The 23,297-nt window shown below is 44.9% G+C and overlaps 1 protein-coding gene across 1 annotated transcript; it reads right to left on the reverse strand.

Annotated features, from left to right (window-relative positions):
* Positions 1 to 759: 759 nt before the first annotated feature.
* On the reverse strand, positions 760 to 22,033 carry Nsun4 (NOP2/Sun RNA methyltransferase 4). Its single transcript, XM_052177049.1, has 6 exons — positions 21,830 to 22,033; positions 16,984 to 17,318; positions 11,538 to 11,692; positions 8,309 to 8,469; positions 3,230 to 3,354; positions 760 to 1,912 (listed from the first exon to the last, which is right to left on the reverse strand). The coding sequence occupies exons 1-6, from the start codon at positions 21,920 to 21,922 to the stop codon at positions 1,636 to 1,638; spliced, it is 1,146 nt and encodes a 381-aa protein (XP_052033009.1). The 5' UTR covers positions 21,923 to 22,033; the 3' UTR covers positions 760 to 1,635.
* Between the last annotated feature and the right edge of the window lie 1,264 nt (positions 22,034 to 23,297).

The raw sequence follows: 23,297 nt of genomic DNA on the forward strand, positions 1-23,297 counted from the left end.
AGAGGCAGACACCCAGGCGCCAAAGGTCTCTCAGCTTCAGTAATACTAAGTACAGAGTAAATAGCAGGCATGGACTATATGCCATGAATAGAGGGTGGTAAGGGTCCTACTCAGATGTCAGCCAAGTTCCCTGCACTTCTATTTTACTAGCTTCACTTGACTTAAAGTCTAGAAGGCCTTCCAGGGTCCTCAGTTATAATACAAATCTCAAGAAAGGAGTTGGCTTAACCTTTGCTAATGAACGTCCTTCTCAATGGATACTTCTAATACTCAAATAAGGATTAACAGGGAAGGCATGAAAGACAAAAAGAACAGTAATAAAGGAGGGAGAAATAGAGCAAGAAGAATCAAGAAATATTCAAGTTATTAACAAGGTGCACACACACACACACACACACAGAGTTGACTATAAGCAATGTTTACTATTTCCTGGCACTAAGAGTTGCTTTGTTTTGACAAGTGTTACAAAACAATCAGCATGCAAGTCAGCACCTTATATAATGTCACCCCAAACACTGTTTGTGAGGTAAAGCCCTGCTGTGCAGAAGAACTCTGAAAGATGTGGAGATGAGCCAAAGCAAGCACCAGAGCTGGGCCACGGACTAGAAATAAAATGTCAGGAAAGCAGGCAGTGGTGGCGCACGCCTATAATCCCAGCACTCTGGGAGGCAGAGGCAGGCAGATTTCTGAGTTCGAGGCCGCCTGGTCTACAGAGTGAGTTCCAGGACAGCCAGGGCTATACAGAAAAACCCTGTCTTGAAAAAAAAAAAAAACCCAAATCCAAAAAACAAACAAACAAAAAAACAAAAAAAAGTCAGGAGATTCCTAGGTACTTGGAGAGTGAAAAGAAGTAGGTTGCCATTCTGAAGCTGAGGAGAGCCAACTATTTCCCACAGTCCCAGCCAACCAACCACCTCTCTAACAGCTCCATAGCTGTCATACAGGAATTCACAGAACACCTGCTGTTATATGAAGAAATAAAGGAAGAAACATACAAAACCAATCTGTACCAGAAGCAGCTTTTGCAGTCGCATCTGAAGGAGAGCCAGAAGCATTCGGCTTAGGAAAGCTTCCTCTGTAAGAGGATCATCAGCCCCGGGCTGAACCGTTTCAGTTACTTATTCCTTAAATTAGATCATATGCCATATGGAGACACTTGGGGCGGCTGGTGGCCCGTGGGCTGATTAAATGGTACTCACCAACGTGGGAGGACTGGAGGCCTGGGTTGGGCACTTTGGAGAGAGTGCTTGACAGCTTCAGCTGACACATAAACATAACAGAACTTAGACTGATGTGATGTCCCCAACTGCAGGTCCACCCTTAGAGCACTTCAACAACTTTATTGGCTAAATATTTCTTCCCAGGTTTACAGCTTAAACTATGGGCTTATTCACAGAGTCTGTCTTAATCCCTAGTGGAGCAGGGGCCTTAGTAGAGGCTCAGAGCTAGAAGTGACAGTCTGAGTTAGAAACCTGCTGATAATCCATGGCTGGGCAGCAGTCCCTACTTCCTGCTGTTTACAACTATCTTTAGATGTAATGGATGGAGACAGGCCTTGGGACACACCTGCCACTAGCCTCAGATTCAATGCCTCCAACGGAGTCATCACCTTCCTACTCCAGGGACAGGGTGACACTATGGCAGCCTATGCAATCTGCAGAAGTACATAGGTCCAAAATTGGCCATGAGGTTTGGTATTACCAGCTCCCCAACCTGGCAGGACGGGAAGAAGCAGAAGGTGTCCATGAACAGCTTTCGGAAGTGAGACAGGTCTTCCACTTGAACCGTGATGTTGTATTGGTTGGCCAGGAGCTCAATGGCACCATGCACCACATACTCATTCTGTAAGTGTGACAGTGAGCACGTGGAATAGACAACGTGACCTCCTGGTCTGGTGGCAAGGAGTCCAGCCCTGAAACCAAGAAAAAAAAAAGCAATAACTAGTATACTTCTCAGGAGGGTGAGGGCAACACGGGCTAGGGACACGGGCAGGGTGGTCTGCTGCCCGGTGGAGGGGCAGAAGGCCAGGCCTTCCTCTAGAAGCCTTGTTGTATGTTTGCTTGGTTCTTGCTTTTGTCTTTACTTTGTGAGGTACGACCCTGTTATATATATAGCTCAGAGTAGCCTCCAAGTTACCATCCTCCTGCTTCAGCCTTCCAAGTGCTGGGATTATAAGTACATACCACCACACCCACCTCTATGAACTAAACCCTCCTTCAAAGAATCCTTTGATGGGGCTGGGGAGATGGCTCAGCAGTTAAGAGTGCAGACTGCTCCTGTGGAGGACCCAGGTACAGGACCCAGCACCCATGTCAAAATGTCCTAGAACTCAAGTCCAGGGGGCTCCAAAATCTTTGATCTCCATGGGCACCTATACACCTGTGCACATACCTATATGAAGACACACAAGCATACACATAATTATAAATAATAATAAAAAAAAAAGAATGAGGGCTGGTGAGATGGCTCAGCGGGTAAGAGTACTGACTGCTCTCCCGAAGAGCCTGAGTTCAAATCTCAGCAACCACATGGTGGCTCACAACCATCTGTAATGAGATCTGATGCCTTCTTCTGGTGCATCTAAAGATAGCTACAGTATTTACATATAATAATAAATAAATCTTTAAAAAAAAAATCAGGAATCCTCCTGCGTCTGCCTCCCAAACTCTGTTATTAAAAGCATGCACTATTCCTGGCTTTTTTTAAAAATAAATAAATGTAATCATTTTTTTTATTTAAGAAAATATTTTTTACTTATTTTATGTGTATGTGTGTGCCTGAATGTATGGCTATGCACCATATGTGTGCAGGAGCCCATGCAGGTCAGAGGAGCCGTGTGGGTGCTGGGAACCACACCCAGTTCTCTGCAGGAGCAAACAGTGCTCTTAACTGCTGAGCCTTCTCTCCAGGCTTGTTTCCCTGAGATAGGGTCTCACTATGTTCCCAGGTTAGCACCTAGGATAACCCAAGCTCCTAGGCTCAAGCTATTCTCCTGCCTCAGCTTCTCAAATATCTAAGGATAGCTGACAGAATCTGCTTTTCAAAAATGTGCAAGTCACTGGCACTGGGGGTAAAAATATGAAGTAGAGTAGCTATTATTCTAGAAAGCTATTATCCTACTGCCTCCAGCCAAGATTCTTATATGTGATGGTCTTGGCTTCCAGTCCCCCAGCTGAGATCTCAGGGGACTAGACCCTAATGTCTGAGATTCTGTAACTATGTCACTCACGCAAGAAGCTGCACCTGCAGCATAGGCAACATCTGTCGCTCCTTCTTCCTGGACCGCTGAAAGATGTTGTTCTCTTCCTCATGAAGGGAATGGCGATCCGTGGTACACGGCACATCTACCAATACCTGCCCAGAATGTTAAAAGATAAAGCATTAACGCTCCTCCTGGGTTCTTCTGACTTAGGCCAGAGTGGTTTAGGCCCCCAGATGACAAAGCACAGTGGAGATGCTCCTACTCGTCCCTCCATTGCAGAGTACCTGACAGGGATTTAACCTGATCAGTTTAACCTGATAGAGAATGAAATAGTGAGTGGGAAAAGTAGTATATTTAGAAGTATTCATGGTTGATCAAAAAGCAGAGGCAGAGGCAAGAGGCATGCTAGAAATTTGAAGGTAACCTAGTCTCTGGTTTTCCAGACCAGCCACCAGCACAGAATAAGATGCTGTCTCAAAAAGTAAAATTAAGTTAAATTAAAATATATGCATGGTAGTATGAACCGAGCATTCCAGTACTTGAGAGGCGGAGGCAGGAGAATCAGGAATCATAGCCAGCTTCAGCTTACACAGTGCGTCTGAGGCCAGCCTAGGTTTCATAAGACCCTGTTTCAAAACAAAAGCTGCACATAAATAACTGTAATTACATAACTGATATCAACCTAGAGAAAAAAATCTTACTTCAAGGCTCTGTCCTTGGCTCTTTGATGAAACCATCCAATGTATATATGATAAACACTCAATTTTCATGTTAAATAATAAGACAATCAGAATTCAAAATTATCTGTAAACAATGTCAGAGTGCAAGGCCCTAGGTTCAATCACCAGCACTGTTTTAAAAGAAAAGGAGAGGAAGGGCTGAAGAGATGGCTCAGAGCAGAGAGTCACATCCCGTCAGATGGTTCACCTACAACTCCAGTTCTGGAGGGACCTGAAGCTGCGGTCACTGACACACACACACACACACACACACACAAAACGTAGCAAAGGCTGGCCTTGAACTCACAATTCTGCCTCAGCTTCCCATGGGATTACAGTTATGTGCCACCACATCTGGTTTCCAATATTTAAATATTTTAAAGTAAGAAATACAAAATCATTCATTAATTTACCAGCAGCCTTTTCTATCTAGGCACTTGAGACAGACAAAAGAATATTTTAAATATCCCTATATGTATGTTTGAAAAAGATAAAATAACCTTCAGAAAGATATTTTTGGCAAAGTAGAAGTAAATTAAAAATAACCCAATTAAATGCAAATCAAAACAACTCTGAGATTTCACCTTACACCAGTCAGAATGGCTAAGGTCAAAAACTCAGGAGACAGCAGGGGTTGGCGAGGATGTGGAGAAAGAGGAACACTCCTCCACTGCTGGTGGGGCTGTAAGATGGTACAACCACTTTGGAAATCAGTCTGGCGGTTCCTCAGAAAACTAGACATGACACTTCCGGAGGACCCTGCTATACCTCTCCTGGGCATATACCCAAAGGATTCCCCGGCATGCAATAAAGACACATGCTCCATTATGTTCATAGCAGCCTTATTTATAATAGCCAGAAGCTGAAAAGAACCCAGATGCCCCTCCTCAAAGGAGGAATGGATACAGAAAATGTGGTATATTTACACAATGGAATACTACTCAGCAATTAGAAACAATGAATTCACAAAATTTTTAGGCAAATGGTTTGATCTGGAAAATATCATCCTAAGTGAGGTAACCCAATCACAAAAGAATACACATGGAATGCAATCTCTGATAAGTGGATATTAATTAGCCCAGAAGCTCTGAATACCTAAGGCACAAATCGCATAACAAATGACTCCCATGAAGAAGTATGGAGAGGGTCCTGATCCTGGAAAGGATTGATCTAGCATTGGAGGGGAATATAAGGACAGAGAAAAAGGAGGGAGGTGATTGGAGAAGGGATGGAGAGAAGAAGGTTTATGGGACATATGGGGAGGGGGGATCTGGGAAAGGGGTAATCATTTGGAATGTAAACAAAGAATATAGAAAATAAAAATATTAAAAAAAAACAATTTTTGCCAGGTGGTGGTAGCACACACCTTTAAATCCCAGCACTCAGGAAGCAGAGGCAGGTGGATCTGAGTTTTAGACTAGCCCAGTCTACAGACCTAGCTCCAGGATAGCCAGGGCTACACAGAGAAATCCTGACTTGAAAAACCTAAAAACTAAAACAAACAAACAAACAAAAAAACCCAAAAAAGCTGCCCAGCATCCAATATTGATATATTCTTTGGTGAACCAACACAGTATACACATTGTAAGAAAAATGAACAGAACATGGTAGTACCCACTGTAATCCTAGCATCAGGAGGCAGAGGCAGGAGGATACAAATTCAAGGTCATCCTTTGCTATAAAAGCTAGTTGGAGGCCAGCTTAAGCTACATGAAATCCTGTCTAAAAAGAAAGTGGGGTGGAGGGCAGGGAGAGGAGAGAAAGCTGTGGAAATTCTTACAATCTACAAAAGGTGGCTGAACTCAGGAGAGCGAGTGAGGGTGCTGGAGCTCTGCGTCCTCACGCACATGAACAGCAGGGTTCAAGGAGACTAGAAAATAAATGGCAAATAGATGTTTATTTTAGTACCATTATATCCCAGATACTGCCCATCAGTGCTGACTGGGAGGGCTATGGGCCTCACCCAAGGCACGAGCTATTCAGCATCAGAGCTCTACAGCAGGCACTGTCCAGTGTGTGGGTACCAGCCAGGTGCCAGGCTGGCACGCTAGTTCATCCCAGCCTCCAGGGTGCTTCTGTTCTCTCCCATGAAAAAACATGGAGAAAAATATGTTCAAATCAACATTTTATTATTAGAAATAAACTTTAACTTGGGAAGGGAGGGAGAGGGGAGACCTGTAAATGGAAGGGAGGGTGCCTGCTCCTCTACGAACACGCAGAGCCCTGGACTCTCTCCAACTGATGGGCAAATACAACTGAAGAAGAATGGGATTATCAGGTCTGTCATGGCCTGAGGTAGCATTCTTCTCGGCATCTAAAGTGTCTGACACTTCCTTTGCACATAGCACATTGCTCACTATTTCTTCACCAAAGAAATTAATGAAGATATCTTCAAGGCCCAATGCTATTTCAAATGCCTGAAGCGCGCTGTCAAGTAAACTGGGAGGGAATCCATTCTCTTGCTCCACAAGGCATAGCTAAACTCAGTGAACAGAAAATGATGAGGGGTCCAACAGCGATAACAATGCTGGATACTTGCAAAGGCGTCCTTAGCAAACCACCTACAGGACGGGCACTACAATGTACCACACTGAAGAAGTCAAACACAATTCAAAGTTCAAGTAACTTAACCTCCCAGCTGGCAAGCCATGAAGCCGGGACTCCAGCCTGAATCTAAAATATTAGCCCTCACCCACAGGCCAAGCAGTCTACACATTTTTTTTTTTAATTTTGGTTTTCCAAGAAAAGGTTTCTCTGTGTAGCCCTGGATGCCTTGGAATTTACTCTGTACACAAGGCTGAACTCAAACTCAGAGATCCACCTCCCTCTGCTTCTTGAGAGCTGGGATTAAAGGTGTGCACCACCACTGCCTGGCTGTATACTTTGTCCATTTATACAAGTGTGCAATATATAGTGATCATAAATCATGTCTTAGATAAGTGATTTTATAGTATGCTAATTAAAAGAAAATAACTAGGGTCTGGAGAGATTGCTCAGTGGTTAAGAGTACTTGTTGCTTTTGTAGAGAACCCAGGTTCAATCCCCAGCATCCACATAGTGGTTTACAATTGCTTGTAATTCCAGTTCCAGGGAACCTCTTCTGACCTGAGGGCACCAGGCACACATGTGCTACACACATACACAAAGGTTAAATAATCATATACATAAAAATAAATAAAGCTAAAAGAAATTTTTTTTTTTTTTTGGATTTTTTTCAAGACAGGTTTTCTCTGTGTAACCCTGGCTGTCCTGGAACTCACTTGGTAGACCAGGCTAGTCTTGAACTCAGAAATCCACCTGCCTCTGCCTCCCAAGTGCTGTAAAAGAATTTTTAAAAAAAGGAAATAAATAACTTTAAAATTATTAACTCTTAAAAAAGTTTCAATAACATATACAACAGGGGAATGTGAGAGGTACTTCAAGTTTGATTAAAAACTGACCAATAGGGCTGGAGAGATGGCTCAGCAGTTAAGAGCACTGGCTGCTCTTCCAGAGGTTTTGAGTTCAATTCCCAGCAACCACATGGTGGCCTTCTGTAATGGAATCTGATGCCCTCTTCTGGTGTGTCTGAAGACAGCTATAGTGCACTCACATATATATATATATATATATATATATATATATATATATATATATATATATATATATATATAATAAATCTTAAAAAAAAAAAAAGACAGACAGAAGCAATACTAATGGGATAGAGAAAATGTGCTCATTGCCAGAGAAAGCAAGATTGGCCAAACGTCTAAAGCATTTCTCAAACTGTGTCAAAATCTTAACTGATAGAAAACATTAACCAGCAATTTTACTTCAAATGCATAAAACTATGGACTATACCTGAGGATATTTTAATTAATTAAAAAGTCATAGATGACAGAATGAATACCACATGCTGCTATTTCTAAGAAACTCACAAATCTATATTTTCCTATACAAATTACACAGACTATAAAAAAATAAAATAATTACGTGCAGGAGGAGGAAGAAGATGGCTGTGTACAGGTATAAAAAGAAAGCTATTTCTACCAGGTATTCTCTTACACTGCCTGAATTTTGCACCATGTGCTGTTTTAATATTCAGAAATAAAATGTTATCATTCATACTCATCATTGCAAGGGGTTGCAAAGAAACCAAGTGACTTCAGAAATAAAATATGCCTAATAACTTTTTCCACACTCAGTTAGGTTCAAATTCTTTTTGCTGCCAACTATCTCTAATGAAAACAGTAGCAAGTCATCTAAGCTGAACTGAGAACTCTGCAAATGGCTCTTTCTCCAAATCACTCGTGGAGGACTGTCTAGGTCCAAAAACAGACTCACACAGTCAAACCCCAGGGGCTAGATCTTACGCCTGGGATCAAAAGCAAGAACACAGGTCACTTACCCTATCATAGGTGTCCCCTTCCAGTTCTCCCCACTTCCTGCCATCCCAGGAGGTAACTCGAATTTGGTTCCCTTCCCTAATATCTTGAGGCACGTAACTGTGAAGGACCTTCTGTAGTCTGCCTATTCGTGAAGTGGAGAGATCGTTGGCAGCTAGATTACCTGTGGAAATAAAGAGTCTTCAGAGGTTCTGACTCAACATCATATCACACCAACAAAAGGTGTTAATGGAAAGTGAAACCAATTCTTAGATATACCCAGCCAATGAAGACCCCAGGGGCAGGGATACTTGTTATATTCATGGTACCAAATCAGTCACTCTGGAGTAGGGGTCACAAGGACAAATATCTACCGAAAGGAAAAGTGAATAGTGTCTAAGGGTACAGGGTATTTATTGTAGTTACAGCAAGTTTAGGGAACTTCCATACAGGTCAGCAAGTTAATATTTTAAAAACTGCATTTTTGGCATAATCTTCAAGAACCAAATGCAGGGGCAAAACACCTGACAAACAGGAGGCTAGGTTATCTACTCTCAGCAGGAGTCTTAGGTTATCTATGTGTACCTTGACCCTGCTGTTGTAGTCTGCAGTGACTGCTAGGTGTGTGTGTGTGGGGGGGGGGGGAGGGTGCCATAGGATGTGTGCTCAAGTGTACTTGGTGGTTTTCCAGAATTGGAAATTTAGCTCTTGGAACTTCAAAAATGGAGATGGGTGGGTTTTACAATGCCCTCTTCTGGTGTGTCTGAAAATAGCTACAGCACTCATAAATAAAATAAACATTTAAAAAGTAAAAGATTGATGTTAAGGCAGGCCTAGAGGCACATACCTGTAATGCCAGCATCTGGGAGGCCAAGGGAGGAAGATCAAACGCCTGAAGGCAGGGCTAAGAAATTGGGACTCGGGCTGGAGAGATGACTCAGTGGTTAAGAGCACTGATTGTTCTTTCAGAGGTCCTGAGTTCAATTCCCAACCACATGGTGGCTCACAGCCTTCTGCAATGGGGTCTGATGCCCTCTTCTGGTGTGTCTGAAGACAGCAATGGTGTACTCATCATATACATAAAATAAATAAATGAATAAATACATCGTTGAGACAAAAGAAAGTGAGTTCAAGGCCAGCTTGGTCTTCAGAGCAAGTTCCAAGACAGCCAGGGCCACACAGAGGAACCCTGTCTTGGGGAAAAAATAAGCAGAAACAACAACAAAAAGCAAAACCAAAAGTAAGGCTTGATGATAAAGGACAGGTGGCACCCAGCCTCAGAGGTGGGAGAAGGGACGGCACATGGGAACTATACTGAAGAGCTGGAGGTTGCTACTACGAAGAGGCTTAGTGTCCCCATAAGAAACGTCCCAATTTCTGAGGGCACTCAACATTTAAAAAATTAGACGCTCTGTTCTAAAGGAATTTTCAGGAGGAAACAAACTGAGAAGGAAAAGTAGCTTCCAGTTCGACGTCTGTGTCCAACATTTGTAAGACTCACCAAAGTAAGTCAGAAGTCCATGCTTGCCCTGACACCCTGTGACTCAATTTATGTCCTGCGGCCAAGAAGCCAGTCACGTGGGTGAGCACCTGAGATGAAGAAGTGATGCTGATAATTTAGTGCCCCTTGGAAATGCGTCCCCTTTGCCAGTTCCTCTCCTCTCCCTTCTAACAGAGTCTCACACAATGCAGCACAGCACCCAAGTCGGGCTCTCGTGCTCAGGACTCACTTGCTAAACTTGTGCCAGCATTATTTCTCTTTTCTTTTTCAGCTTCCAGAAGACTGAAAACAATTTACTACCAAGAGGCTAGGAGCTAACTCAAACTGTGCAAGCCGGCTTCGGAGTAACACGAATAGGAGGTTGACACTTAACAAAAAGGCGCAGGCATGTGGCGGAAGAAGTCCAGTAAGCTCTAGATCAGATGTGAAATTCACATGCGCCTATTTCTCAGGACTCAAGGAAAAGGTAACTTCTATTTTTTTTTTTTAAAGATTTATCTATCAAAAAAAAAAAAAACCAAAACAAACAAAAAGATTTATCTGTCTCTCTCTTCAGACCCACCAGAAGAGGGCATTGATCCTATTACAGATGGTTTGAGCCAACATGTGGTTGCTGAGAAGTGAACTCGGGACCTGGGGAAGAGCAGTCAGTGCTCTTAATGACTGAACCCTCTCCAGCCTGGTAGGTTCGACTTTAAGGCAGGATGCTGGCCAAAGGCTGGCTAAAGTGAGCACCTAGACATGCCAGGGTTACCTATGACACCAAAACACATGAAGAAGCTTCAGCCTGTTCCAAGGAATTTGGAATTTTTATTTTTGTTTTTCGAGTCAGGGTTTCTCTGTGTAGCTCTGACTATCCTGAGCTTACTCACTCTGTAGACCAGGCTGGCCTCAAACTCAAGTACATCCACCTGCCTCTGCATCCCAAATGCTGGGACTGAAGACATGCACTGCCACCATTACCCAGGATGGAATCCACAATCTTTTTTTTTTTAAAAGAATTATTAATTATATTTATATGAGTACACTGTAGCTATCAGATACACCAGAAGAGGGCATCAGATCCCATTACAGATGGTTGTGAGCCACCATGTGGTTGCTGGGATTTGAACTCAGGACCTCTGGAAGAGCAGCCAGTGCTCTTAACCACTGAGCCATCTCTCCAGCCCAGGGATCCACAATCTTGAGGAAGGAGAAGACACAGACCCAGTAATGCTCTGAGGAAAGGCTAATGATGTTAATGTGCTAACAGGTGATGCTCATGGAGTGGGTGCACAGGAAGGACTCATTCTGAGCCAGTAGCTGCTACGAGAGAGCATGTCCTGCAGGCAGCACACTTGAACTGAGACTCCAAAGCTAAAAGGATTTAGATACCACAGCCGGGGTGTGAGAGGGGATTCTAAAGAGAGAAGGTGACATGAGCAAAGGTAGCAGGTGTGCTGGAAGCATCAAAGCTTTCAGTGACATACAAAGCTAAAAATAAGTGGTTCGCAATACAAAGAAATGAGACTTTACCTTAGAGACAAATTAGCAAATACAAAAGGGTGAGAGGATCGAGTGGTGGATTTATCGGAGCCTGGATTTAATCTGCCTGCAGAAGCCTTCGTCAGCCATTGTCTTCACCAACTAACAATAAACTTAGTAAATATTATTACCCACTGACCTTGGAACTAAACTTATGACACTCAGTGTGCCCTCCTAGGTGAAGTGGGGGACCCCTGCCTGCCCAAGATACCATGCCACTGACTTACGGCAACAGCCCGTCTGAAGTAATGCCAGTGTTTTTCCCCCAGGAGCAGCACACAGGTCAAGCACAATGTCTCCATGCTGCAGACCAAGAGCCAGGACAGGTAGCAAGGAGGCAGCATCCATCAGGTAGTAGTCCATGAGACCCAGGCTGCCAAGTCTGGAAGAGAGAAGACCATCACACCAACCAGGAGCCAAGGTAAGCAAGTGCATGCCCTTTAGGGTCAGTGAGCTCCACTTAGTAAATAATTTCTCAGACACTCATTCACCCATACAGTATCCACAGTACTCACTCATTCACCCATACAGTATCCACAGCACTCACTCATTCACCCATACAGTATCCACAGTACTCATTCATTCATCTATACAGTATCCACAGTACTCACTCATTTATCTATACAGTATCCACAGTACTCACTCATTCACCCATACAGTATCCACAGTACTCACTCATTCACCCATACAGTATCCACAGTACTCATTCATTCATCTATACAGTATCCACAGTGGTCATTCACTCATCTATACAGTATCCACAGTACTCATTCATTCATCTATACAGTATCCACAGTGGTCATTCACTCATCTATACAGTATCCACAGTACTCATTCATTCATCTATACAGTATCCACAGTACTCATTCATTCATCTATACAGTATCCACAGTGGTCATTCATTCATCTATACAGTATCCACAGTACTCATTCATTCACCCATACAGTATCCACAGTACTCACTCATTCATTCATCTATACAGTATCCACAGTACTCATTCATCCATACAGTATCCACAGTACTCATTCATTCATCTATACAGTATCCACAGTACTCATTCATTTATCTATACAGTATCCACAGTACTCACTCATTCACCCATACAGTATCCACAGTACTCACTCATTCACCCATACAGTATCCACAGTACTCATTCATTCATCTATACAGTATCCACAGTGGTCATTCACTCATCTATACAGTATCCACAGTACTCATTCATTCATCTATACAGTATCCACAGTACTCATTCATTCATCTATACAGTATCCACAGTGGTCATTCATTCATCTATACAGTATCCACAGTACTCATTCATTCATCTATACAGTATCCACAGTACTCATTCATTCATCTATACAGTATCCACAGTACTCATTCATTCATCTATACAGTATCCACAGTACTCATTCATTCATCCATACAGTATCCACAGTGCTCATTCATTCATCTATAGAGTATCCACAGTAATTCTTTTAAAAAATGAGATGAAGGTCTCATGTATCCCAGGCTGGGCTCAAGCTTGCTATAAAGCTGAGAATGACATTGAAGTTCAGATCCTCCTGCTCAATGGACAAACTGTCGAATTACAGGTTTGTACCACCACACCTGCCTTATGCAAGGTGGGTAAGACTCAGAGTTTTGTGCATGCTCAGTAAACATTCTACCAATTAAGCTACATCCCAATCTCTGAGCGATCCTTTTGAAAACAGATCAGTTTACTCTGAACGAGCCTTGCTAGCCACCTTGCTGTTCCTTCTTGGGTCACACACCCTCCGAAGGCCTTTCAATTCCTATGCCTTTTGTCATAACACTTTTCTTTTAAATATCACTGATGTGCATCCTTACTTCTGCCAGGCATTGCCGCGAAGTGGCCTCTTCAGAGCCACTGGCAGTCCATCTGTCTAACGTGACAGCCTCTCTTTCTTATCACCCCCTATCTCCAGCTGCACCATTTTTCTTTAAAGCACTTGTTCCTCACTTTAAATGTGTGTGTATGTTTGTGTTTCCTTTATTTTCCCACATTAGAATATATCTCTGAGGGCTGGAGAGATGGTTGAGCGGTTAAGAGCACTGACTGCTCTTTCAAAGGTCCTGAGTTCAAATCCCAGCAACCACATGGTGGCTCACAACCATCCATAATGAGATTGGACACCCTCTTATGGAGTGTCTGAAAACAGCTACAGTGTACTTACATATAATAAATAAATAAATCTTTAAAAAAAAAGAAAAAGAAAAAAGAATATATCTCTGGGAGGGCAAAGATTTTTGTTCCCTGGACTATTTCCCAAGGCCTGAAACTGTGCAAGGCACATAGCAGGAACTCAATTTTCTTGGGTTACACTTAAAGATACAAAGTACTTCACTGGTTCAGAAGGAATGGTCATCAACTATATGCACTGGGGCTACCTGAGTTGGGCCTAATGAAAAATCAGAAGCCTTCATTGGGTAAAAAAATAGAAAAGTATTCTAGGCAAAAGAGAAAAGAATGAGTAAGGTTCAAAAGAATAAAAACTCAAAGCTTCTTTAAGAATTAGTGAGAAGGGGGCTGGAGAGATGGCTCAGAGGTTAAGAGCACTGGCTGCTATTCCAGAGATCCTGAGTTCAATTCCCAGCAACTACATGGTGGCTCACAACCATGTGTAATGGGATTTAGTGCCTTCTTCTGAGCTGTATGCGTACAAACATTCAGACAGAACACTGTACATATAATAAATCTTTTTTAAAAACTAGTAAGAAGGACTGGAGAGATGGTTCAGCAGTCAAGGGCACCCAAGTTCAACACCTAGCACCCACATGGAGGCCCACGACCTTCTCCAATTCCAGGAAATCTGACACCCTCTTCTGTCATGCACACATATGGGGCACATACTACACTCACATATAAAAATAAAAAGTAACCTGGTGGTGGTGGTACACGTCTTTAATCCTAGCACTTGAGAAGCAGAGGCAGGCAGATCTCTGAGTTCTTTGGCCAGCCTGGTCTGCAGATGAGTTCCAGAACACCCAGGGCTACACAAAGAAACCCCCCCGGGGGGTGAGGAGGAAGGGGAGAAAGAAAGAGAAAAAAGATGGTGACTAACTCCTCCATTACACTAACTCCTCCTTATTTGGGGATAGGGAGGTGGCTCAGTGGTTAAGAATGTGTGCTGCTCTTCTAGAGGACCCAAGTGCAGTTCTCAGCACCCATATCAGGGGGCTCACACCTGTGACTCTAGGGGATCTGATACCTCTGGCTTCTACTGGCACCCACACATATGTGGCATCTACTCACACAAACACACATGTATGCACATGATTAAAAATAAAATCTTTAAATAAATAAATAAAAATATTTAAAAAGTATAATGGGGGAGTGCCTGCATTGTCAATGTACAATGTCTGTCTAGTATGGATGAGGCTTTAGATGTAAGAAGGAAAAAAAGCCTAAGACTGAGGTTGAAAGGCAAGACCAACACAAAAGGCTTTAAACTCTATATTAAGGATTTTGGACTATAACCTACTGGAAGCTAACAAAAGTTTTTAAGGAAAATCACCTGGCTTTTAGAGAGCTGGGTAGGCAGTGAGGGTGGGATGGTCAATTGCACCCAAACTGTCCCAGGACTTGCTGACTCCTGGGTCTGTTTGTTACTGTGAGGACAGTTGGTGGTGAGCAGATGGAGTTCAACGTGGGCAGCCTTGGGGCAGACTCAGGGATGCAGGAACCCGAGCAGGGCCCTGACCCTGGCAGAAGGGTATAAGAGGTGAGGCGAAGCAGCACTGCTAGTCAGCCACAGCCAGGCCCCACGTTATAGCACCTTCATTCATAAAGGGGCTCAGGCTTCCAAAGTCAAACCACACTTGGATTCTCCACACATAATGTCTCACAAAGAAATATTAACAAGAGGGTTGGGGTGCTCCTCCTCCTGGTCCTAAGCTCCCGGAATAAGACTCAATTATATCTACAAACACCTCAGCCATAAGCTTTGGCTCTTCTCTGACTGGCTCATACGTTAATCATCCCGTCGTCGATTCTAAGTGTTGCCATGTGGCTGGTTAACTCTGCTCAGTTCTAACTAGTCTGTCCTCCTTCATGTCCTGGGGCAAATCTCTCGCACCTAGCTCTATCCCAGAATCCTTTACTTACTGGATGTCCCACCTTCTGTTCTACCCATTCCTATAGGCCATAGGTCCACCAGATACTCACTGAGAAATGTGAGAAATTCAAACCACACAAAACTGCAAACATACGAGCCAACAGCCTATAAAAGCCACCCTCATCCAGTATTTCTTTTTTTTTTTTTATGATTTATTTATTTATTTTATGCATGTGACTACACTGTAGCTGTCTTCAGACACACCAGAAGAGGGCATCAGATCCCATTACAGATGGTTGTGAGCCACCATGTGGTTGCTGGGAATTGAACTCAGGACCTCTGGAAGAGCAGTCAGTGCTCTTAACCACTGAGCCATCTCTCCAGCCCCCATCCAGTCTTTCTTAATATCCTCCTCTCACAAGCAGCTAAGTATCATCTTAAACTCCTGATCCTCGTGCCTCTACCTCCCAAGCGCTGTGATCAGGGGCGTGTACCACTGCACCTTGCCGTGAGAGGGATCATGGATGAATGTTGTATGTGCCAAATTTCACCTCCTCCTTGCCACAATCCTCGAAGGCAGTTAAATCTGCATCCCACAGCCCAGCTCTGTGGGTCTCAAACCCACTCCACTTCTAACTGTGTGACTTTAGACTTCTCAGTACCTAGGCTTCTTCATCTGAAATGAGGGGACCTATAGCAGCCTAATAGCAGAATGCTTGCCTAGCACGTCAGGCCCTAGGTTCCAACACTCAGCAAAAGAAAATGTCTCTGCTATTATAGATAGGACTTTTTAGTTTTATGTTATTTTGGGTTAATAATGACTCAGGCTTTCAGGCTCCTTAATTTCCTGCCCTACAGCTGTGTGTGTGTGTGTGTGTGTGTGTGTGTGTGTGTGTGTGTGTGTGTGTGTGTTTGGGCGCACGTGCATGCACACGCACAGCCCATTCCAACCTTAAGCCTACCATTCAGGTTCTGGTGTTACAGGCTTGTACCACCATACTCAGCTTCTTATTCTCAAGGCATAAAGCACAATTTAGCATTTGGCTGTACAGTCTTTTCCCACTGAAATTCATACACATAAGTATCACCTCTGGAAGAGACGAAGTTCTCTTTTCTTCAGGTCTGTCACTAACTTGCACTCCTAGGCAACCCCGATTTCCTACCAAAGTCCACTTCCTCTCCTCCTCCTTTCATGGGTACCTGACAGGGCAAAGGGGAAGGGGAAACGTCTTCACTGGGAAGGACGCAGTGAATTGCCCTTGTGAAAAGCAGATGTTTTCTATAGAATGAAGAATAGGTTCCAAGTGCAGGTTCTGGGGTTCAAACTTCCTGGGACAAAATACCAAATACACCACTTACTTTTTTTTAAGTAACTTCCTTAATTTCTCTGAACCTCAAATATAAAAATGAACAGATATTATTTCCATCAGGGTACTGACAGAAAAGATAGTATATATGCAGCACTTAGACAAACACCTAGTCTACAAACACTCTAGAAATACCAACAATACTGATTTGTATTAGAGGGCAGGAACTAAGCTCTTCAGATACAGTTGAAGCAGGCTCTCAGGATGACCTCACGGTTCCAGCCCCTACCTGGCAGGAGGAAAGCGGCTGACGTCCCCTCTGGAAAAGGTAAAGCATCGAAGGTTTGGGCTGCAGTCCAGGGATGGAGTTGGAGAGAGGCCACTCTCAGACTCTAGTTTCTGGCGAGAGATGGCTTCGCTGACAAAGTCCTTGGCACTCAGCTGCTCCAGCTTAGCACTCACACTATCCCAAGCAGCAAAATTATTGACCAATGCACCATACTTCTGCTCCGAGAGAAGGCTAACACGGATTGATGGCCAAAGATCCCCAAACTGTACACTGTAGGTCATGTCAAAATTCTGCAGAGCAAGCCGACTGGCAGTGACTTGTGGTTCTGAGGTAGCCTGAGAGAGGAAGAGCATGTGTGTTAATGATTCCAGTCTTGACTCTAACGCTGATCATCTGACTTTACTACCGTGATGAAACGTCAGGACCAAGGCAACTTGAGGAGGAGGTTGATGTCAGCCTACACTCCCAGGTGACTGTCCAGCACTGAGAGAAGTCAAAACAGGAATCCAAATAGGGCAGGAACTGCAGGGGCTGACACAGAGCCCATGGAGCGTGGGCTCACGGGCTTGCCTACTCGTGGCTTGCTCAGCCCACTTTCCTATAGAACTCACAACTACCAGCCCAGGGATGGCACCACCCACAACGGGCTGGGCCTTCCCCCATCAATCACTAATAAGAAAATGCAAAGAAGGAACTGGGAGAGAATGGAGTAAGCCTTCATATCACAGATCGGAAGGGACACATACACAGTAACTCTAGGAGTCATCAAAAAAGAGTCAGTGCTAGGCATAGTGGTGCACAGTTGTAATCCTAGTACTCAGAAGGGGGATCTAGAGTTCAAAGCTAACCCTGGGGCTATGAAAGCAAATTGGAAGCCAGGGTGAGTCAGGAGTCTCTTAATAAGATGGCTGAATGGGGGAAGGTTTATGCCACTAAGCTTGACTACTGTGTTTGATCTTTGAGACCCACAGGGCAGAAGGAGAGAACTGGTTCCCCCACTTATTGTCTTACCTCCTGAGGTATACCATAGCACTTATGTGGCTCACAACCATCTATAATGGGATCTGTTGCATTCTTCTGGTGTGTCTGAACACAGCTACGGTGTACTCATTTAAATAAAAATAAATAAATCATAAAAAAGTCTATAATCTTACCACTCTGGAGGTAGAAAGGAGGGTCATTCTAAGTTACAGAGTTCAAGACAAATTGAGATACATGAGACTCTATCTTAAACACAAACACAAACACACACACACACACACACAAAGACACAGAGAAGAGTCTCAAAAAAATCGGAGGGAGAGATTGAGGGCTTAAGCTGAGACGTGTGTGTACCTGAGATGTGCGCTCAGCGTGTGACAGTGCTTGCCTAGTACAGGCAATGCCCTAGATGTTTACCTAGCACTGCAAAGGTGAAGGGGACTTAAGTGACCCAAGGGAGAACTCTTGGAGAAACCGTGAATGCTCTGGGGAAACTTGAGGATTAAAGTTTGAGAGATGGTTTCCCTACATAGACCTAGCTGTCCTGGAACTTGATTTGTAGACCAGGCTGGCCTCAAACTACAGATCCACCTGCCTCTGCTTCCTGAGTGCTGGGATTAAAGGCATGGGCCACCACGCCTGACATTTTTATTCTTTGCAATCCTGTTTTCAAAGACTTGTTATTGTCTACTAGCTGACGAGAGAGCTTTATGGCAGTGATGCTCAACAGGATACAAATAACTCTGCCTTTGTAATAATACATCTGATGGAGCAGTGAGTCACTTACCTAAAATAACAGAGTGAACGGACAACATAATGCATAGAATCATAGAGCCGAGATGTTTTAGATTTCCCAGACTCCAGGAAGGCAGAATACAGACAGTTCTTTAAGGTGGGAATTAAAGCAGAAACTTCTAGGGTGACTGCTATGGGCTAGCAGTGAAGGACTTGAGTCAGATTAAAAAAGAACTGAGGACTTCCGACAGACGAGGCATCCACAAGTTGGTCCGCATTGCAACAACTGAGATACTACTGATAGCAGTCCTGTTAATGCCACTTCTGCCCTAGTCTGGTTTTTGTTCTGGTCAGAATGTGTGTTCTGGGCATTATTTCTTCTTAGTGTGGGGACTCTTGATGGGTCCCATACTTTTCCTATGCTGGGGACTCTTGCTCTGGCTCTCAAGTTTACCATCTGGAGGACTCCTGCTTTGCTTCCGACTTCTCTTGTGGTGATTGGCACTCATGTAGGTACTCTCGCTGCAGTCCTGAGTATTACTTTGGAGAGGGCTACTGCTCCGGCTCCGACTTCTGCTCTGAAAGGTGCCCCTTCTTAGGGGACCCTTGCTTCCATTATGAAGGGAGCTGTTCTTGTTCTGGCTCTGACTTTTGTTTTGGTTGTTACTCTGGCTGTCACTGCTTTGATAGTCACTACAAACAACAGTTGAACTAGGAGAAGAAGTGCTACAGGTAGAAGGGGTCTTGGGTGGAGATAAAGAACAGCTGTAGGGAATCTGGGAGGGATTGTTCAATGGGCCTGGAGAGGCTGCAGCATAGGTATGAACGCCACAGGGAATAGTAGTGGGGCAAAACCGAGCTCTCGGGACAACAGGTAAACATCGGGGGTCAAAGGGTGTTCTCAGAGGGATAAAAGAATAGATATGGGTGGAACAAGGAGGCGCCACAGGCTTGCTATGGGATGGTGGACCCCTGGGAGCAGAATAAGTGCCACAGGGGAGAACCACAGGCTGGTTATGAGGAAGATGTATAGACTGATTCAGGGGAATAGGGAGTGGGGATAAATGGGAGGTGGGAGGAACCACAGAATACATGTGAGTATTGCAGGGGGAAACTGGAGGTGGGCCGTGAGGACTGCTCTTAGGATATCTACTGGGCAAGGCAGGGCTATAAGGCGAGTTATGGGGACAGGAAGTAGGAGGAGCAACAGTTTTGAGGCCGGCAGGCTCTGGGGTAAGTTCTTTTGGACCGGAATGTGGAGTAGTTGTGGATGGCTCCGTAAGCGGACTAGAGAGGCCAAAGGACTGGGAGGCAGGCTGAGGACAGGTGTTGGTCTTATGGGATTTAGGATGGTTAGGAGGAGTGTGGTGGGGTGTGTTAACTAGGGAGCGACACTTGTACGGAGCACGTCGTGAATCTGAGGATTTGGGGGACTTCGTTTGAGTGGGAGCTGAGGTAGGAAGATGGGGTTCCTTAGAACCTCTGGGTGACTGAGGTGGAGCTACACACTGGTTGTCCAGAGGAGATGGGAAATACAGCGAAGGATAAGGACACTGAGGAAGAGGTGGTTCTGTGGGGCAGGAAGGACCAGAAATTACAGTACCTGGGGTTAGCAAGAGGTAAGAGTTCCCTCCAGGCTCCCACAGAAAGGACCCTAAGCAGGGCTTCTGGAGAGCCTGAGGCAGGGATGAGCTAGGAGCGCCAGCACTCTCCTGTGGTAGGTTGATAACACAGTAAGGACTCCTGGGGGCAGATATCTGGGAATCTGGGCATAAATGGGAATAATGAATACAGCCCTCTGGGGGTGGGATGGGAGGGCCAGACATGCCTGCCTGAGAAGAAAGTGGAGGAGCACAGTCATCTTTCCTAAGAGGTACATCAAGCTGTGGTTTAGGTTCACAAGAGTCTAGAGGCGTAGGGTGGTCTTGGTAAGGGTTGCCAGAGGGTGGGGCAGAAAGGGGAGGATCATTGTAACTTCTTCCAGAGGACCAGAGAGGCGACATCACTGGCCCAGTTTCCAAAACTCGGTGAGAAATGGATGCAGAGGTTAGAGGTCTAGCTTCCAAGGACCGGTGAACAAGGGGAGGTGAAATTGTAAGGCCAGCTCTCAGGGGCCGATGGGTAAGAAGAGGTGAAATTATGGAGAAATTTCCCTGGGACCCTGGCGTAAGGGCAGTTGAAATCACGGGGCCTGTCTCCAAGGTTATATGAGTAAGTTGAGGGGACGTTACTGGGCTGGCTCTAGGGGGCTGATGAATGAGAGGTGGGGAGGTCACGTAACAAAGACGCGGACTTGGAGGACATGAACGCTGAGATTCTTGGGAATCAATACAGTTGCAGTAAAGGTTCCGTTGACGAGGAGAGGGTGACCCCTGACGGTTGAATCGGTCAAAACAAGGACTCTGAGGGGATGAACCAGCTGGCTCTTGGCTGTACAGCCTTCCTAGGAGTGGAGAAAAGGGTTCAAAAGAACACCTGTCCCGTGGGGGTGGGGAGGAGAGTCCTGGGGGCGGAGGGGGTGGGGTGGGGATCCGTCGAGGAGGTAAGCAAGGAGAAGAAATGGTGAGGCAAGAAAAAGGGGGGTTGGTGAATCTGTTGCCTGCATTTGGAGAAAGGCCAGCAGTGCAGGAAAGGCGGTCGTTGAACTCTTTCCCGGGCGCCACAGGCACCTCGAGAGTGAGAACAGGGGTGAATCCTTTCCTGCAGGGCGACGGAGACTCGGGAGGGAAGGAGTAGTTGTTAGGACAGTCTGCTTGAGGTGAAGTTGCAGGGGCTGAAATTTTAAGAAGGAAAGGAGGGGAAGAGGTCATGGGACTGGAAGGGAAGGGAAAGAGGGAGGGGAGAAAAGGAAAAAGAAGGGTGGGAAGGGCAAGATAAAGGTAAGCAGGAAAAAGTAACATGAAGCGATGTGACGTCACTGAACGAAAGCTCAGGCGGTGACTTAACAGAGAGGGGCGGAGTCAGGGGGCTGCTTATGCAACAGGAAGAGGAGGCTCGTGGTTAATAAAAGGGCAGGCAGAGGTGTGACAAGTGCTCCAAGAAGGTTACGGTCCCTGCAGTGGATGTCTCGAATGCAACCGTGAGTGACGAAACCGCAAGGGCTGGATAAGTCTCTAAAGTCAGACCTTACCCATTTCTTCTTATATCGATGTCTCCGCGGGACCGGCGTGAAGTCCACGAGCTTCAGCAGCTTCCGAACACCTCTTAGTACGGGCGCAGCCATGTCAGCTAGCAACGCCAATAATTCCGACTGGAACAGCAGCCACGCGCTCGCGGGTTCCGGGGAGGATTGAGGGCTGAGGGCTGCTTAGAATAAGGGCGGCAAGGGGGAGGGGCTAGGTTTGCCGCGCCCCCAGGGCTCCGCCTCCTCCACACCCCGCCCAGCGGAGAGCGCGGGCGCACCCGAAGCGGTGGCTCTGCTAGAGCATCTGAAGAGGCTCCTGGGAGGTGCAGGGAAGGCCTTCTGGGCTCAAACTGCATGGAGAAAGATGCCGAGGTAGAACGAAATTAGGCCAGACTATGGACAGATGCGGAATTGCAAGGAAGCCATAGAAGCCAGTTTCAAGATCTTCCTTGTAGACAGTCCTTTTCAAGACTCGGTACCTAATTTTGTGTTCTTTCTGAGACTCTAAAATTGACTTCCACCACTCAGGATCCAAGAAGAGAAAGAGGTGTTCACTGTTTTTAGAAATGATCATTTGGCTGGGCAGAGTGGCATATTACAGCACTTGGAAGGCAGAAGTGGACGGATCTCTTGTGAGTTCCCAGGACAAACTTAGTTTTCATAGCTACAGGACAGACAGCTTTTCTGTAACCTTACTTTTATTCTTATAATGTATTGCCACCCAGCATATATTATAATCGTAATTTTAAAAATGTTAAATATGTCAAACAGATCTCTGGAACTTGTGGGCCAGCCAACTTTTTGGAATTGGTGAGCTCCAGGTTCCATGAAACCTTCTGAAGACACGTGGTGTTGACCTGCAGCTGCCATGCATACACCATAAGCACATATGCACAAACATATACCACACACTTTTTTTTTTCCTTTTGATTTTTGAGACAAGATCTCACTACATAGCTGTGGCTGGCTTATAACTCTGTAGACTAGGCTAGCCTGGAAATTATACCTGCCTGCCTCCATCTCCCAAGTGCTGGGATTAAATATGTGTGCCCAAAATGTGGCTCATACAAATATAAAAAGAGTACCTGCCAAAGATTGTATTCATCATCCAAGGCACATACATATCTGTCATTATCTTAAACAATGAAAATAAACTAAGACTTAAACAAGTGAGAATTTGAGTTTCAAAATTTTAGCAAGCCAAATGTGGCCATGATGGCTCATGCCGTTTTGTTTCTTGTTTTACTTATTCACTTTACATCCCAATCACTGCCCCCCTTATTGATCTCTCCCTCCCACAATTCCTCCCCATCCCCTCTTCTCCTGCTACAGGGTGGAGGTCCTCCTGAGTATCTCCCCACCGTGGCACATCAAGTCTTCGCAGCAAGGCATATCCTCTCCCACTAAGGCCAGACAAGGCAGCCCAACTGGAAGAACATATCCCATAGACAAGCAACAACTTTAGGGATAGTCT

This window comes from Apodemus sylvaticus, chromosome 3 (assembly GCF_947179515.1).
Source record: "Apodemus sylvaticus chromosome 3, mApoSyl1.1, whole genome shotgun sequence".
NCBI classification, from domain to species: Eukaryota; Metazoa; Chordata; class Mammalia; order Rodentia; family Muridae; genus Apodemus; species Apodemus sylvaticus.